The 18,044-nt window shown below is 36.0% G+C and overlaps 1 protein-coding gene across 14 annotated transcripts in view; it reads right to left on the reverse strand.

Annotated features, from left to right (window-relative positions):
• LOC138703707 (zinc finger protein 501-like) overlaps positions 1 to 16,212 on the reverse strand; it is a 31,243-nt gene extending 15,031 nt beyond the window's left edge. Inside the window, exons 1-6 of one of the 14 annotated variants that reach the window (XR_011333234.1) lie at positions 15,925 to 16,161; positions 15,190 to 15,397; positions 13,628 to 13,765; positions 10,643 to 10,714; positions 6,988 to 7,090; positions 5,426 to 5,538 (exon numbers count right to left, since the gene is read on the reverse strand). Coding sequence is in view for 12 of the 14 variants with exons in the window: in XM_069831826.1 (XP_069687927.1) it covers positions 1,999 to 2,038; positions 6,988 to 7,067; positions 10,643 to 10,714; positions 13,628 to 13,765; positions 15,190 to 15,397; positions 15,925 to 15,995 (609 nt within the window). In the remaining 2 variants the exon portion in view is untranslated. The other 13 variants (XR_011333235.1, XM_069831826.1, XM_069831828.1 and 10 more) reach the window with 13 other exon arrangements.
• Positions 16,213 to 18,044: the final 1,832 nt, after the last annotated feature.

An 18,044-nucleotide genomic window follows, 5' to 3' on the forward strand; every position in this document is an offset into this window, starting at 1 on the left:
CTGTGAACAAGCAAACGGCATTCACAAAAACGATAATGATGTGAAATTCAAGGCAGGTTTCACCTAAAGAACTCTTAAATACAGTAGAGCCTCGATTATCCATTTCTGGATTAACTGACTATTGGGTTATCGAATGGTGCCTGAATTGTGTATTCTAGTACAAACTGCACGGGTTACATTGAACAGGTTACATCAGCTGCTTGTCTATGCGGATGACGTGAATATGTTAGGAGAAAATCCACAAACGATTAGGGAAAACACGGGAATTTTACTGGAAGCAAGTAAAGAGATAAGTTTGGAAGTAAATCCTGAAAAGACAAAGTATGTGATTATGTCTCGTGACCAGAATATTGTACAAAATGGAAATATAAAAATTGGAAATTTATCTTTTGAAGAGGTGGAGAAGTTCAAATATCTTGGAGCAACAGTAACAAATATAAATGATACTTCGGGAGGAAATTAAACACAGAATAAATATGGGAAATGCCTGTCATTATTTGGTTGAGAAGCTTTTATAATCTAGTCTGCTATCAAAAAATCTGGAAGTTAGAATTAATAAAACAGTTATATTACCAGTTGTTCTTTATGGTTGTGAAACTTGGACTCTCACTTTGAGAGAGGAACACAGGTTAAGGGTGTTTGAGAATAAGGTGCTAAGGAAAATATTTGGGGCTAAGAGGGATGAAGTTACAGGAGAATGGATAAAGTTACACAACACAGAACTGGACGCATTGTATTCTTCACCTGACATAATTAGGAACATTAAATCCAGATGTTTGAGATGGGCAGGGCATGTAGCACGTATGGGCGAATCCAGAAATGCATATAGTGTGTTAGTTGGGAGGCCGGAGGGAAAACGACCTTTAGGGAGGCCGAAACATAGATGGGAAGATAATATTAAAATGGATTTGAGGGAGGTGGGATATGATGGTAGAGAATGGATTAATCTTGCTCAGGATAGGGACCAATGGCGGGCTTATGTGAGGGCGGCAATGAACCTCCAGGTTCCTTAAAAGCCAGTAAGTAAGTACAAACTGCAGGTGAATAAGGGGAAATCCTCATAAGGTTTTTGGAGCAAAAAGATGACACTCCATTCCAGGACACTGTTCTACTCTTGAGAATTAGAATGGAGATTGGAAAAAAAAAAAAAATTGCTGGAAGTACAGTTCAGTAAATAGTGACAGACTTCTTTAAAAGAAAGTAAATTACCCTTCTTTTTCAATTAACCGTTCTTCCTTTCTTCTTCATTACTATGGATAATCGAGGTTCTAGTGTACACACTAAAATATCGATTTCTGAATAACAAATGTCAATAGTTATTCCACAATTACCTATAGTGCAATACAAATATAAATTAATTTTTTTCGCATTTAGTTGAGACTGCCCTCTTATAGAGACAATGCTTTTATGGACGAATATGGCACAACTATTGTCAAACGTACACACGATTGAATTGGGGCTATGGTATAATAAAATACACAATCATATTGCATATTTTGAGATTTCATGACAAATGTTGTGAGTGAATGACTGATTACAGATTCAGGCTTTCGAAGTAGACAATCCTAACCTTCAGAATTAGGCTTCATAGGTCCTAACATTGTTTCGAAAAATTCAAACTCGAATACAATAATGCAAGAAAAAATGTTGTTGTTGTTGTTGTCTAGTGCCTTGCATTTGGCAATGAAGCCATTAGCAGTCGTGTTTTCCAATACTTTTGAACTGTAGTTTCTTCTGATCTTAATGCTTCACAGGTCTTCAAGTGGTCTTCATTCATTTCTGCTGGATCGTTACACAGGACACATATGGGTGAAGCTGAGATACCTATTCTGTAGAGAGTGGCTTTCATGTAACTGTTTTCTTAACGGGCACCAGTTTTTACAATATGTTAAAATGCAAAAATTATATGTTTTAGAGTTTGAATTAAATATTATTTGAAAAGGTAAACGATTTCCTTTTTACTTTTGAAAACATGCTGTTGAACCTCTGCATCAGTTACTAGTTGTGCTGAGCTATTTTTCCTCTGGTAGTAGGAACACTGAAAACAATGGAAGATATCGGAGGTGTCCATAAATCTACTGTAAGTGTATTTAGCATTGTACCACAGTTTACTATATACAGTCGCGAAGCTTGAGGTGTTTTTTTGCAAATCTCGTGATAAAGCGCTCCAAGCGGTTAGCAACTAGAAACAATAAACTGTCCATGGTCGACTTTGGACTGTGACGTATTTCTATCGAGTGCTAGCTCGTTGTGTATTTCACATTGAATTGTTCGTTATTGGTTGTAATGAAAATGTTAATGGCTAAAATATAATAATAATATGGAACAAGGAGGAGACGTTTGTAGTGCTATAAATTGTAGCAACAGTAAGAGAAAGAGGCCAGAGTTATCCTTTTTCCGATTTCCGAAAGATTCAGAAAGGTTCCTGCGTTTCCACAAGAATGTTGTGCAGAAACAAAACTCTTAATTTTGAAGTTCTTTGTTACTGTAAGAATACATTATATCCTTAAATTTCACAATGAAATGTTTCAGTCTAACCGAAAGGACATTAGATACCGGTTAAAGTTCTGTCACTTAGGCTGCTAAATTTCCAGAGAAATAAAGGTTAAGTCTACTTTTTTTTTCAGAGGATATATTTTTAATTGTAGCTATTAATTTTGTTACTATTTTTATGTGTTATTTTACTAAAGACGTAGAAAAATTAAGTTTGTGTTAATGAAATTTATTGATCACATTTTATTTTCAATTCTGGTGGGATTATTATTGCTTAGGCCTACTTTTTTTTTTTTTTCAAAGGATATGTTTTTAATTATAGCTGTTAATTTTGTTGTTATTTTTATTTGTTGCTTTACTAGAGACGTAGAAAAAGTCTGTTACAATAAAATTTATTGATCACGTTTTATTTCAAATTATATTATTGCTTAACCTCATCCCACTTTGTTACGTACGTAAGCCTACACTACAAGTACCGGTACACGTAAGTTACTCCATTAATTCATATTTCCATTATTATTGTTGTAAAGGGAAATGCAAATTAATATTTATTGGTTTCATAGTTAATTATCGCTATAATCTTGAATGAGTGAAGCGATTATAGTAAATTTCAGTTCATTTTGCACAAACAAAAATAATATTAACCTATTTCTTGCAGGTATCTTCGAGTTTATGGTAGAATTTAATATACTTCATTAAAATAATAAATTAACTTTATGCATTTAATATTTCAATAATAGAAGGAAGGTGTTAAATTTTTCCAAAAGAACACAACGAAAGTGTAACATATTTTGTCGGCTGCTAGGAGAGAGATCTGCGATGATGAGGTGATAGTAGCGATCCTAGTGGTGGGCAACTATCCATGTTTGCATTTTACTACATATTGAGCTTCGCGACTGTATATAGTAGACTGTGATTGTACTGTATGTGGCAGACAGTCTCCTGGTAAGATTTACTATGAAATACTTGGACCTGTTTTATGAAAACACTAATAATATTACCTAATATTACTAAACTCGCATAAATAATTTTATTTGACTGAATTCTATTTCATAAACATTCTATACAACTTATAAAATATGCACACTAATATTATAGTTCATTAGCCAGCTGATTGTGTATGGAGTTCAGTCGTGCATGGTCATGCATGGTTTAGTCTGGTTGCAATATGTTTGTGAGTATAACGTTGGTAACCAGCATTAAGAAATTATTTGAGGTTAAATCTGACAAGCATACTGAAGTAGTCGGTACTGGTCCTCTAAAAGTTTTTTTATGATATTTTCTCTGTTATCGAAGAACAAAGATGTTTCTTAATGAAGATTGTTCATGAGGATCAGATGTTTTAACAGCAAGAACATAATAAAACAGTATCGATGGTCTTTTCTTTCCTAGCAATAATACCAATCGTATTCCACTATAGTTTAACTTAACTGAGACTCTGTAATATGGTGCGTTGAGTTAAACTCTCGGTTACGTTTAACTTTGGTTTAACTTAATCTTTAGATTAATCCTATTTATAATACAGGGCCTAAGATAGGGTAAACCAATTATACCACCAGTCTATGGGACTCATTTTGGTCGCCTTTACAACCCATATGGGTTATAGTGGGATTATTCCACTATCCTTTCACTACATGGGGAGAACTCTGCTGACTATCATGACAAAATGGACCATGAAAAACTCTGCTATCATGACAAAATGGACCATGAAAAACTCTGCTGACTATCATGACAAAATGGACCATGAAAAACACTGCTGACTATCATGACAAAATGGACCATGAAAAACTCTGCTATCATGACAAAATGGACCATGAAAAACTCTGCTGACTATCATGACAAAATGGACTATGAAAAACTCTGAAAAACTCTGCTGACTATCATGACAAAATGGACTATGAAAAACTCTGCTGACTATAATGACAAAATGGACAATGAAAAACTCTGCTGACTATCATGACAAAATGGACCATGAAAAACTCTGCTATCATGACAAAATGGACTATGAAAAACTCTGCTGACTATCATGACAAAATGGACTATGAAAAACTCTGCTATCATGACAAAATGAACCATGAAAAACTCTGCTGACTATCATGACAAAATGGACTATGAAAAACTCTGCTGACTATCATGACAAAATGGACCATGAAAAACTCTGCTATCATGACAAAATGGACTATGAAAAACTCTGCTATCATGACAAAATGGACCATGAAAAACTCTGCTATCATGATAAAATGGACTACGAAAAAAACTGCTGACTATCATGACAAAATGGACCATGAAAAACTCTGCTGACTATCATGACAAAATGGACCATGAAAAACTCTGCTATCATGACAAATTGGACTATGAAAAACTCTGCTATCATGACAAAATGGACCATGAAAAACTCTGCTGACTATCATGACAAAATGGACTATGAAAAACTCTGCTAACATGACAAAATGGACTATGAAAAACTCTGCTGACTATCATGACAAAATGGACCATGAAAAACTCTGCTGACTATCATGACAAAATGGACCATGAAAAACTCTGCTGACTATCATGACAAAATGGACCACGAAAAACTCTGCTGACTATCATGACTAAATGGACCATGAAAAACTCTGCTGACTATCATGATTAAATGGACCATGAAAGGTTTGAGGAGTTTAGGGAGCAACTCTTTCCAAACTTACAGAAAGGATTAGGAGGATAATACATTCTGTACTACAGAAAAAGGGAAACATGCCTCAAATCAAACATCCAAAGAAGGCCCATTTAACATTGGTTTTCATAAATAAATATTGTCTTTCCAAATATGTGTTTAAAGGTGGAGTTGTATGCAATAGTTTTTATTCAGTTCAAAAGCAAAACAATACAAACCAAGTGGATTTGGTCAACAGAGAAATAGGCCATGAGCATTAATAGGTTATTCCCATACCATTCACTTCACCTAATTCTAGTGCCGAGTCACGAAGTCTGGACTTCTACCTCCATGCCTCCCACATGCTTTCATGGCGTGCAAAGCGGATATCTTTACTTATCTATGTGTGACTAGAACCAAGCAGGAAAGAAGTAAATCAGACATACCAAAGCCAATAATAAATGATTTTTTAAAATATAAAATGCATACATCACCTCTATATCTAGCAAATAATGTTATACCAATTCAGATTAGATCAGTAAAGCTCTCAGAAAATTATATTTGTCACTATTTGTCTTTTACAGAGTATGAATGTTATGGTAAATCAAAAGTGACAACCAGTGCTGCATTGGAGTTAAATTGCTTGCTTGAACTCGGTCAAGTGTCGCACCCTCAAGTGAGATACGATCGGTCGTGATACGCTCGTTACAAATAGAAGCACAGTACAAGGTCATCTCACCGACATGTCTTATCTTGTATGGAAGGCGACAGATAAGATACACATATGTTTGCTCACACGATAAAAATAAGGCTTTATTTTCTGCGTTTATGACAAACGTTTAATGGAAGTCAATGGAACGTACCAAAACAGTAACATGAAGTTATAAATAAAATAGTATAAAAAACTTCGATATACAGTCATTATTGCTAATTAATAATTATTCAATATTTGATTTACCACATATATAATATGATAGGCCCATACATAGTGTTCCGCCTATTTACTGCGACAATGTAGAAACGTTTTACAAAATATTATTGGTATAGCAGTAGATTAATAACAATATTAGTACAGAGATAACGTCACAGAAAATATAATAAAACGAATAATCATGCTGCACAACTGTTACAGACGCAAAGATTGATTCACTAATTATTAGAGATTATTATTATTATCATTATTATTATTATTACTAGAAAACTTGATACGGTTCTTGCATTATCGTGATTGTGTTCTCCGTTTATAATTACATTTACATCCAATAATATCTGTCAGATGTGGCAAAAACAAAATCACTCCTGTGTGGAAAAAAAAAAAAAAAAAACATTTACCTACAACATTTATATTACATTTTAAAGCAAGTTTTATAGTTGTACTATGGAGAGGTTAGTTAAACACTGCCTAGTTTTGAAATGATAAACATCTATGATGTTACTACACAGTTCATCACTGTAACAAGAACGAATGTCTAACGCTCAGCTTATACCGTTCGAGGATTTATCGCTCACGACAATTTTACCCATCATGCATGTGCGCTACCTATTGGATTATGCTATGAACTACTTGGTGCTCGAGCAAAAACGTCCGATGCAGATCTCTGTTGATAACAGTGCTTGTTTTGGAGCTATCAAAAGCCATATGACTTAGACTTAAATTTGATAAGCCAATAATTGATAAGGATATGAGATGAGCAATATGCGTGCTATAAGCAAGATAGCAAAGAAAGCAACAATTTGATTAAGTGGGAAATTTTCCTTCTCACATCACTATCGGCATCCAGTGTGTGTTACAATGCCATGCAATAGTCCTGTAAGATGTGCAGTCTCAACTGAATGTGCAAATCACTACAATAACTCACCTTCCTGGAGGTTCATGTTCCTGCAGTGAAGTATCACTTTCTTCCTCTTGCTTGATTCCAATAGTTTCCCAGATCTCCTCCTGGTATATAAACATTCCATTATCTATATGAGCATATAAAACTGTTCATTACGGTCTTACTGAAACTCATATTGTGTCATGTACTCAAATGGCACAATACAATACAAGATAGAAAAAACTGTTTTTTGGTTCTCAGTGTGAGGTATGTACGTAAAAATGCTGAATGTCCAATGCAGAATTTCTCATGAATAGAAGCAGCACCACATCATATTTCTCGAGATAATCGTTTGATTGACATATATGAAAGAACTGCCTTTCCCAAAAATAAAACACATCCTTGCTAAACAATACAGAAAAGAGTATCATATCTAACCAATTATTTGAGCTGGATATACATCTGTAGATTACGAAATAACCATAAAATCCCTCTTTTCATTTCTTTCTATGGATGAAGGGAAACAATTTCAGTGAAATTAAGTACACATCAATTATTACATTATTTAATGTAATATTCCATAATTGGTTTTTAATCATTACTTTTAAATGCAATCCTATCTCTGTAATATCCATATTACAAAGAATTAACTTTCACTTACATTATATAGAAAAACAAAATAAATCAATACGGACACACACCCTCAATACTGAAGACGATAAATTCTTTATACATTGTTCTTGCAGTATCAATTCAATAATATAATAAATGACAAAATTATTTGGTACAAAAAATATTATATACCTTGTGTTTTGTGCGAGTGTGTTATTTAATAGTGCTGTATCAACTGAATGTTATCTAGCATTAATGAAATTGATGAAACGAGATGGTATATGACGAGATATGAGCTAATATTGTGGCAGTAGGCTGGAATATTCTGATTGCCTCAGGTAGTGTGCATGCGCATCCAGCGAGAAGGAAAGCGGGGAAATGGAACTCGAGCTTCGGTAGGTGCTGTAGCACAGCATGGAGCGAGGGGAAAGAAAACTACGGGACAGCGCGGAGCGGAGAGAGCAGGGGAAACCTCTAGAAGCGTGATCCTCTCAATGTTTCTGTAAGCCACGCGAATCGAAGATTCGAGATGTTACATTTTAGTAATAAAAGAGCGAGCAGTCTTCGGAGGAGTGAGTTAGTCTCCAGTCAGGCTTCAAGTCTTGTCTTGGACAGCGGCGACGTATCCAGAGGATCTGAGTTCGACGTGTAGTCAACTTGAATGAGTCTGTAACTGTGGCAGTATCCAGGCGAGTGCGACATACCCGGAGGCTTGGGTTCAAAGTGCAGGGAACTTGAGTGAGTGAGCTAGTAGAACTAGCCAAGGCGAACGAACTGTGAACTGACAGTTTTGTTCTGTACATAGTGCTTTGTGAACATTAATTGAAATTAGGAGTACATTGTTGTTCTTCTCAATAATACACGTGTATTGTCATTGTCGTCATGTGGAGTGCAATAACGACTATTATGTTGCTGTGTTGAGTGGAGTACCCATTGTTGTAGGGTGAGTGTTAAGAATAAAAGTCACATTGTGACAGGTGTGGTGGTTAAAAGTAGAAATAAACGTTACAATATGATATTCTCCTTATACAATATGACCAAAAATAAAGTATACTGAAGTTTAATTCCATTGCTTTTGCAGCTCAATGAGGAAAACTTATTGGCAGTATTGTTAACTGTTACTTCAATTGTTGCTTAAGAATACAGTAAGCTAAGTATTCTGGAAAAATAATTTCTTGTAGAACACTATTTTCATTCACATGCAGTTGGCCAAGGCGGCAGACCTAATGTGAATGCAGTATGCGAGTTTTATCAAGAGAAATTTCATAAGATTTGCCACGAAATCGTGCAATATTACTCTTGCTGAGTAAATTCAGGTGAATAGGCTCACTTTTCTGTCGATGCAAAGGAAGAAGCAGGAGGAGAAAGAGTTACAGACAATAATGTATATGGATATGGTGTTCCAAAAAAAAAAGTTGCATTCTCCTAAGGAAAGCTAGAGATGGACAGACAAGAAATTTTCTCTGAAGGGGATGTCCCTTCAGCAAATGATGCATGAATTGTTTGCATTATTGTACCGCATACAGGTTAGTTACTGCCTGAAAGTACGTGATTTAATTCGTAGGTGTTTGTATTGTGCCCGGACTCTTGAAAATATATCTCAAAATGTAGATTTTCTTTCCAATATCTCGACATTCAATATTTTTCAGGAGATTTACGAAACATGTACATAAGGAAATAATAGACTTTTTTTACAACATGTACATGTTACTAGTTGATAGATTTCTAATTTAAATTTAATGTTCTTTAGTTGCGATATATATTCTGGGACCATGCCGTAGTTGGACAAAACATTAGAGGAGAAAAAAAAAAACAAAACTAAGTAATGAGTCCAAGTAAGATTTAAACACACAGCCAAATACAGCCTCAGAGCACGAATCTAAGTTGCTAACCTCTATCTCCTCTACCAGGACTAAGATATATGAAACTAGGTCAGTGCCACAGAATTTCAAACGAATTTCATAATAGTACATTATGCAACGAGCCTATAATGGTAGTAATTAAGACGCGAGTATGTTTAGGAAACGAGCACGAGTTTCATAATTTTCATACGAGCGTCTTAATTACCATTATAGGCAAGTTTCATACGACTTTTTATGCTTGATCATATTTCTAACTTGAAATTATTCATAAGTATTCATATTATTCTTATCTGACTGGGGAGCGGAAGTGACCTTGTGCAATATCTCGTAAATTGTGAGATGTGCGCAGACGCGAAAGTATTGATTTTTTCCGAGGAACAAATGTCATTGACCTTGATATAATCTAGAGAGTAAAATGAACATTAATCTTGATATAACCTGGAAACTGATTTAGACACTGAAAAACGAGATGACAAATTGCATTTATTTGAATATTATTTACAATTAACGCTAATTATTATAGTAACAGAACATAACCTTCTGCGACAGTATTGGATTTCCAGCCTCCGTGACGTTTCGCTAGTTGTCTTTCGATTGCATATCCGAGAATAATCGATACTTGCACTTTCATATTGCTTTCTGATTGATGGAAAACCTGAACTTTAATGAATAGATGTACTTTAATGAGGTCCATTAAAGGGCTGCTACCAGGTGTATAATTACCGTACCACATTTCGGCATGGTCGAGCATAAATAAATGAATGGCAGCATAGTTCTCAATATAGGCAATCTCTTCACAACACAAAAAGTGATGGCTTACTAAAGAGCTTTGTCTTAGACTGCAAGTTTTTTTGTCCCTCCTGACCATAAAATAAACTTATCCAACCAAAATGAACATAGTTACCCCACATTCCACCATAGAAATGATATGGCAGACAGGTTAAGTCACTGTACCCAACTTCGGCATAACAAAGAGGTAAATAATTCGCATCAAACTTGATTAAATTTATTTCTTGTAGAATACTACTGCTGTACACATGAAGAAGGATAAAAGGATACCTCACATAGGCCTACTTGCTTTCCTTCATCTCAAATCAAAAGTGTGTACTTGCAATCTCGCTTCAGTAGCTCAATTAGCTGGGACATTTTGATTCTATGTTCGACAACATTACACCAAACAAAGCATTTAAATGCAATAGTTCCAATTCAAATTAAAAATATCTTACCTCTTTCACAGAGATCAGAAAGTCATCCTGTTCAGTCTGCAAAGGCTCTACTTTTATGATGTAAGTATTATCCTGTAATCATAAAAAAAGAAATATAGCAGCAGCTGCAGCAGTGACAGCAATAATAATAAATTTAAAAATGCTAACTATTTAATCTTACTTCTTTAATACATAAAGCAAACTAAAGTCGACGGCAATTCTGCTAGCAGCATCAAGAGAGACAGATAGAGAGAGCAAGGCAGAATACAACAATGCCACTTCGTACTTCATGCGCACGTGCAATACAAATAGCGCGGAGAGAATTTAAATTATCAAAAGACAATAATGACCTTCCTGTAAGCATGACACCAAACAAACCCTCTTTCCTTCACTAACAATATTCTTTGCAGGTTTTCAATCCCACACCACATGCTTCCGCAGTCGTTTCTTGCACAATGGCAACGTTGTAGCCAGCATCAAGATGGCCGGCAGCGTTCTGCTCTTCAATGTTTTTAAAATAATTATACACTTTAAACACTATTTTCCTCGCCTGCTTGTGCAATATTTGTATTTTTACAGTCTCTTATTCCATTTATTTATCTTACACACAGTAAATGTGTGTGTGTGTATCTAATGCTCTGGATTTAACAATGAAGTCATCATCCTTCTTGCTTCCCAATATTTTGATGGATCTCCGGGTGGGGACTGCCTTGGGAGGGAAGAACGATGAAAACGTGAACACACTACAATGGAATTCTAGAGGTTTTAGTCAGGATAAGAAAACAGAACTTGCCAAAGTATTGTTCACCAAACAAGTAGATGTTTTTGGTATAATGGAGGCCAATATATGTAACACAGTAAATGTTGAATAATTTCGAGGGAAAAATTGTTCCGGAGCCGGGTATCGAACCCGGGACCTTTGGTTTAACGTACAAACGCTCTACCACTGAGCTACCCGGGAACTCTAACCGACACCGATCCAATTTTTCCCTCTATATCCACAAACCTCAAAGTGGGCTGACAACCGTCCAGCAACCAACTTCGAGTGCACACTAACTCCGTGTGACTTAAATTGTGGTTTTCTGTTAACGAACAGTGACGTGTATTATGCAAATCAAGATTTCAGGTATAACTCCCTGTAAAGTTGATTTGAATAATTTCGAGGGAAAAATTGTTCCGGAGCCGGGTATCGAACCCGGGACCTTTGGTTTAACGTACCAACGCTCTACCACTGAGCTACCCGGGAACCCGGGTTGTCAGCCCACTTTGAGGTCTGTGGATATAGAGGGAAAAATTGGATCGGTGTCGGTTAGAGTTCCCAGGTAGCTCAGTGGTAGAGCGTTGGTACGTTAAACCAAAGGTCCCGGGTTCGATACCCGGCTCCGGAACAATTTTTCCCTCGAAATTATTCAAATCAACTTTACAGGGAGTTATACCTGAAATCTTGATTTGCACAGTAAATGTTAATTTTATTTAGCCTATTCAATGTATTGGAACATTCACACGTGACCAAATGAACTCGGGAACTACTTGTTATAGACTGATTCGATTGGTTCTACTGTACAAGCTCGTGACGTCACATACCAGATATGCTATGGCGCATATAGCAGCTGACCACCTTCTGAAATGCCATCTAGTCTAGAGATGAACAACGATCGAGAAAACGAGACTAACAGCACCCGCAAAGTCGAAAACCTGCACGACAATGTCGTATTATGTCACGTCCTTAACGTAAAGACTGGTTGTGAGTCTTCCGAGACTCGATATTGATCATCTCCCGAAGTCCGCAGTTGTTCATACCTGACTGAACTTTTATCTACTTCGGCAACTGTTATATATGTATAAACAATCAAGTAGCCTATTTGAGACATCTCTGCCTTTCAGTATATAATAATCCGTTCCCCAGTCTTTATTCAATTACTAGGCCCTTATTAAAAGGCTAGGAATTTTATTTTCATAACCCACCGGCATGGCTCAGTCGGTTAAGGCTAAGCTGCGGATTTACGCCTATATGCCTATTTTAATCCTTAACCTGAAGACGCACGCTTTTAGGTTACATATCCATTTTAAGGCATTGTGAGTATTATAAGCGAATTCTATAGTGTCTATAATTGCCTACTTCACTGGTAAATGCCTATTTGCTTATAAATGCCTAAAAGTTGCCTAAATATCCGTATTATATATTATATTTTAATTTCTTGACTATTCTATCGATATTTTTTTAATCTGTAATTTGTTTCTTTTTTATCCAGCAGCAAATATTATCCTGGAAAACCCAAAGCTAACATCTGATCTTGCTTTCATCAAAGGAAACTTTGGAAAGCTGCCTGCTTACATAACGAAACTGGAAACGAGGAGTATTCCACTCTACAGTGCTGTGCAAGTTATGAAGGAAGTAGAAACTATTCTTAAAGAAATACCAGGCAGTGTGGGAGAAGCAATGAGAAATAAGTATTTGAAAATTGTGAAAAGAAATCCTGGTTGGGAGCAAGTGTTATTGCTGATTGCAAATGACATTGACATTACTGCGTTCCCTCTGGTTTGGTCCCCAGTGAGATTGGATCCCTGAAGTATTGCCCCATCATTTCATGTGAAGTGGAGAAAAGTTTCTCCCAATTTAAGAACATTCTTACAGACAACAGGCATCAGTTCTCATTACAACATTTGGAGGAATATTTAGTTATTCATGCCATAATGGCATTCCTATAGAAACTAGTGTATAATGCTACGCTATGGTCGTGTTAGCCATTAAAAATTAGAAATTGTAAGTGCCTTTTTAAACGCCTATTTTAGAATTTTGAATGCCTATTTTGCCTGCCTATTTCAACTGTTTTTAGTGCCTAAAAATCCGCAGCTTAGTTAAGGCACTTGCCTGCCGGTCTGAAGTTGCACTCGGGCGCGGGTTCGATCCTTGCTTGGCCTGATTACCTGGTTGGGTAATCGATAATTGAATTTTTGGTTCTCAAAAGCGAAATTGTTATATGCATGTATTAATAATTAACTCACCTTAACTTCACTTTTGACTTCACAAATTGTTGGCATAAAAGAATCTTCGTATTTTATATCAGACAGTTGAAATGCATTTGATTCTTGGTTTGATTCAGTATTTGAATCAATTTCCACCTTGACTGTATCCATAATACTCTGCAAATAAATACACAGATGAATGAGTTGACAAATATTTTTCTAGCTATGTTAACAAATGATGAATTATGAATGCAAACTAATCAAAGAAATGTTGAATGATTGATGTTTGCAAATACAGTCAATATGGACCATTACTGACTCAGCTAATCTGTTGTTTAGTCAACTGTCCGAAGACACGTCTGGACCCCACAAATGAAACCAACAAGGCATCACTCTTGAGGCAACTAGGCCGGGAGACAATGGGGTAGGATGGCCAGTTCCTATCCCACTCCATTGCATACATCACTGACTAGTAACATATTACAATAATCAGACTTCAGATGTATATAAACAGTTGTCTTTTCTCCGACACGTACCATCAAGTGAGATGTACTGTCTAATAAATAGATGGGACACGCTTCCGTACAGGGGCAGCGCCAAATTGGGATTATGGTACTTTGTACTGATTTAATAGTTACTTAATATTGATAAGCGTATTTTTTTTACGAGGATCAAGTGCTTTCGACACGGTATATTATAATATTGAACGTGGTTATGTTATGGTACAGAGAGGTTACGAGACGGTTGTAATGGGACGCCATTTTCGTGTTGCGAATATAATGTAGCTATCAGATTATTTTTTATCTTAGCGGGTGATATTACTTTACGTACCTTTTAAGCTTTTGTTGTTTTATTGACGGCTTGTGTAATGATGTTGGTTCTTGTTGTATGTTCTTTGCGTTGAGCGACTTCCGCCGATTTTGGAATAGACACCGACGCGATTAGGTTAGGTTAGGCTTTTATTATCCCGTCAAGATGTTTAGGATTAGTGTAAAACTGGCCTATGTCTCCTATAGTGGGCGGGACATAAGTAACATTCACCAAAAAATAAAACATGTTCCCTTTCGATCGCCACTTGGGCTACCTTACTTTTATCAACTAGGCTACTGTAGCCTACATAACTACAAATTGTACAAAATGGAAGAATTGCCTTGGTAAATGGATTATGGCTGTCTAAATGTAGGAAACAAGCACAATGAATGCATTTCGAAGCTTAATTTATTATTTTTCAACTTGCAGTCCAACTTTAAAACAATGGTGATAAACTTTATTGGCTTTCAGTCTCTACCTCTTGGACAATAAATACCTAGGCCTACCTCGTCTCCATTCCTAATACATACCCTAGCTAAGATTTGTGACTATGACGATGATCCAATGTGCAGTGACGTAAACTGAAGTTTCTACAATATTTTTAACTTAACTTGCAGACCACTATCCTAATTATTTATCAAATGGCATTCCCCATTTTGACATTCACCTCTGAAGGGCATGTCTAGTCACACAGTTTCTCAACTTTATTCTACAAACATGTTTACGAAATATAGCCCTAACTTAATATTGCCAAGTAATTAATTTAACAATTTAGAATGTAGGACCGGTACCTTCATTTTTTGCTGGACTTTGGTCGGAAATGCAGGATATAACGACGGTACAGCATCTTCTTTAATGCGCACATAGCATAATGAACTCCGATCAAAGTCTTCATCTTTAAAGTGTGCCGAACATACAATGCTGTAATAGGTAGGACACCAGTTTTCTCTTCGCACTGCCTTTGTCCATTCCATTCTCCTCTTAACATCTTTAGGAAAGCTACATATTAAAAAAAATGCACACGAATTATCAAGGAGATTTTTGTTTCTGTTCAGACAATAATTATTATGGCTGCTTTTGAATGACTTTTATAAATAAGTTTTTTAAATATTCATATTCCTAACACGGTAACTCCTTTTACGGTTGTGACTGTTGTGATCATTTCTATTTTCATCCATAAAATGTAGGGACCATGTATCCATACTGTAAGCTTATTTATTCACTCCCCTTTCCCTTCTCCCTATTGTCCTGTCTGGCTGATTTTATAGGTGGACGGAAATTCAATCCATAAAAAGGGAAGAATTTCTTCAGATTCCATTCCTAGACCACTTTTCTGTGAAACTTATGCTCCATTTAACCTTAACCTGTCAAAACTTACGCAAGCTGCATGGAAGCATCACTAGAAGAATATTCCTGCGTTATCATGAAATACCGGTATTCAAATCAATTTGAATATTCCATGAAAACGTAGCATATATTGAAAAATATACGTACATGCTCTTACAAACTGTCACTGCAGTACTAACCGGTGAAATGTTAGTCCAAAAATTTTTTTAGTAGTTCGATTTTTGCAACCGTTCACAGCACACGTTGGCATCTCTGATGTGTAATAATATCACCATAAGGACTAAACAATGAGTAAACCAAAAATAGGTACATAAAACAATCATATAATTTTATTACGATACCTAAGTAGGCCCTACATAATAATCTGCATGTCCTAGTAATCTTAACATGGCCGACGAGCGACGTCTGCACCGTGTTTTGTTTCACTCTTCAAAACCAATGCGCGCCACAGTGGGTTTAGAATGATGCCATATCTTTCGAAATTTAGGAAGGTATACCGGAAAAAACAAAGAGATCGGCACTGCTGCCAGCAGAGCCATCTACACAACTAAAGATAACTCTGCTGCCAGTCGACAAGGCCGGCGACGTCGTACCATGACGTCAGAATACGTTGGAGTTTGATTATATTTTCGAGCTGATTTGTCAAATTGATCGTATGTGCAAGGCATAATAAAAGCCTCAACTTACCAAACCTAACCCGTCACTTTATTTTATTTTAGTAGGTTATTTTACAACGCTTTAGGTTGTTTAGCGTCTGAATGAGATGAAGATGATAATGCCAGTGAAAATTACCCAGCATTTTCTCATATTGGGTTGACTGAAAACCCCGGAAAAAACCTCAACCAGATAACTTGCCCCCACCGGGAATCGAACTCGGGCCATCTGGTTTCACGCCTAGACGCGCTAACCGTTACTCCACAGGTGTGGACTAACCCATCACAGATTCCCGCAGACTTGGTCCTGCTTGGAACGGCATGGTAGATATCATGCTGACCTATTGTAAACTTAAGCGTAAAAAGAGTATATATGTATGTTACCGCATTTTGTCGAATACCCCGCGCCCTGGAATAAGCAGCGCGCCCTACTTTTAACAGGCAAAAGAAGAAAGAAAGAACACAAATTACAAAAATATAACTTTCAACGAAGTATTCACGACAAATTAAAAACAATTAAACAGAAATACAGTTCAGTTAACAATAAATTTTATTCTGGAACAGGACACATTTTAACCTATTTTATGCACACATAGGTACTCCACTCATGTTATTAAATTTGTCTTGCTTAATCGGCTTTTTACACGATGTCCTTCAACATTAATAGCATGCGTCAGTAAATTAACTACGGTACATTTATTTTGTATGATAGTACGTGGTTTCCATGTTCCTTCACATCTTTGATGTTTTTCTCCTCAAGTGAAGGATTGCAATCTCATACCTTTAGTGGTACCGGTACTCATTTTCAGAATTGAAAATATAAAATGCACAAACTATATACTTCCCACATTTGAACTTGATTCTGAACTGCTTCAAACGCCATTTAACATAACAATGTTAATAATTGAAAGACCAATGGAGAGGGGAGTTGCCACCTTTAGGAGTTTAACAGGAAAAAATCGGGCAATGTTGCCAACTTCATTTCGAATGAACCGTGCACCCGTATTTTTTACTCGTAAATTTTTTGGAAAAAAAAAAGTGCACGGGGTATTCGAGAAAATATTGTATAAGTTATGTATGCATGTAATTTACTTTGATACGTATATTATTACTAGCAAAATTAAATGATTTACAACTCTGTACTTACAGTGTATGACTGGAACCTTTGTTTCGCAGTCTTTGAAATGGTTATTCAAATCACAGTTTAAACAGTAAGTAATCCAACTTGCTGCCTAACAGTGACCAGTGACATTTGAGCAATGATCATTGGTTCAATATGGAACGATAAAGTTTTACGGAGTCCTGGTCCTTTTAGTTTCATTAACTTCACACTATTATTCAGTATTTCAATGATGGTACTCAATGTATCAAAGGCATGCTGCAGAAGTATAAATAAGCTAGAACTTATATAGGAATGTTGTTATAAAACAATAAAGCAAACCAACAGTGCACAGTACATTGTACTGGGTTTCATTACAAAATTTTCCAGTGTAAATAACTGTTTATTTCAATCTAATCTAACTTAAAGAAACACGTCAATTTAGACATTGTGGGGAAGTTTAAAACCAGCGTTAAAATTCATTTTAAACTTCACTCCCTACCATAGGTTTGAAATTTCAGATGGTATCCCTATATTATGACACTTA

The sequence above is a fragment of the Periplaneta americana genome, chromosome 7, assembly GCF_040183065.1.
Source record: "Periplaneta americana isolate PAMFEO1 chromosome 7, P.americana_PAMFEO1_priV1, whole genome shotgun sequence".
Classification (NCBI taxonomy): domain Eukaryota; kingdom Metazoa; phylum Arthropoda; class Insecta; order Blattodea; family Blattidae; genus Periplaneta; species Periplaneta americana.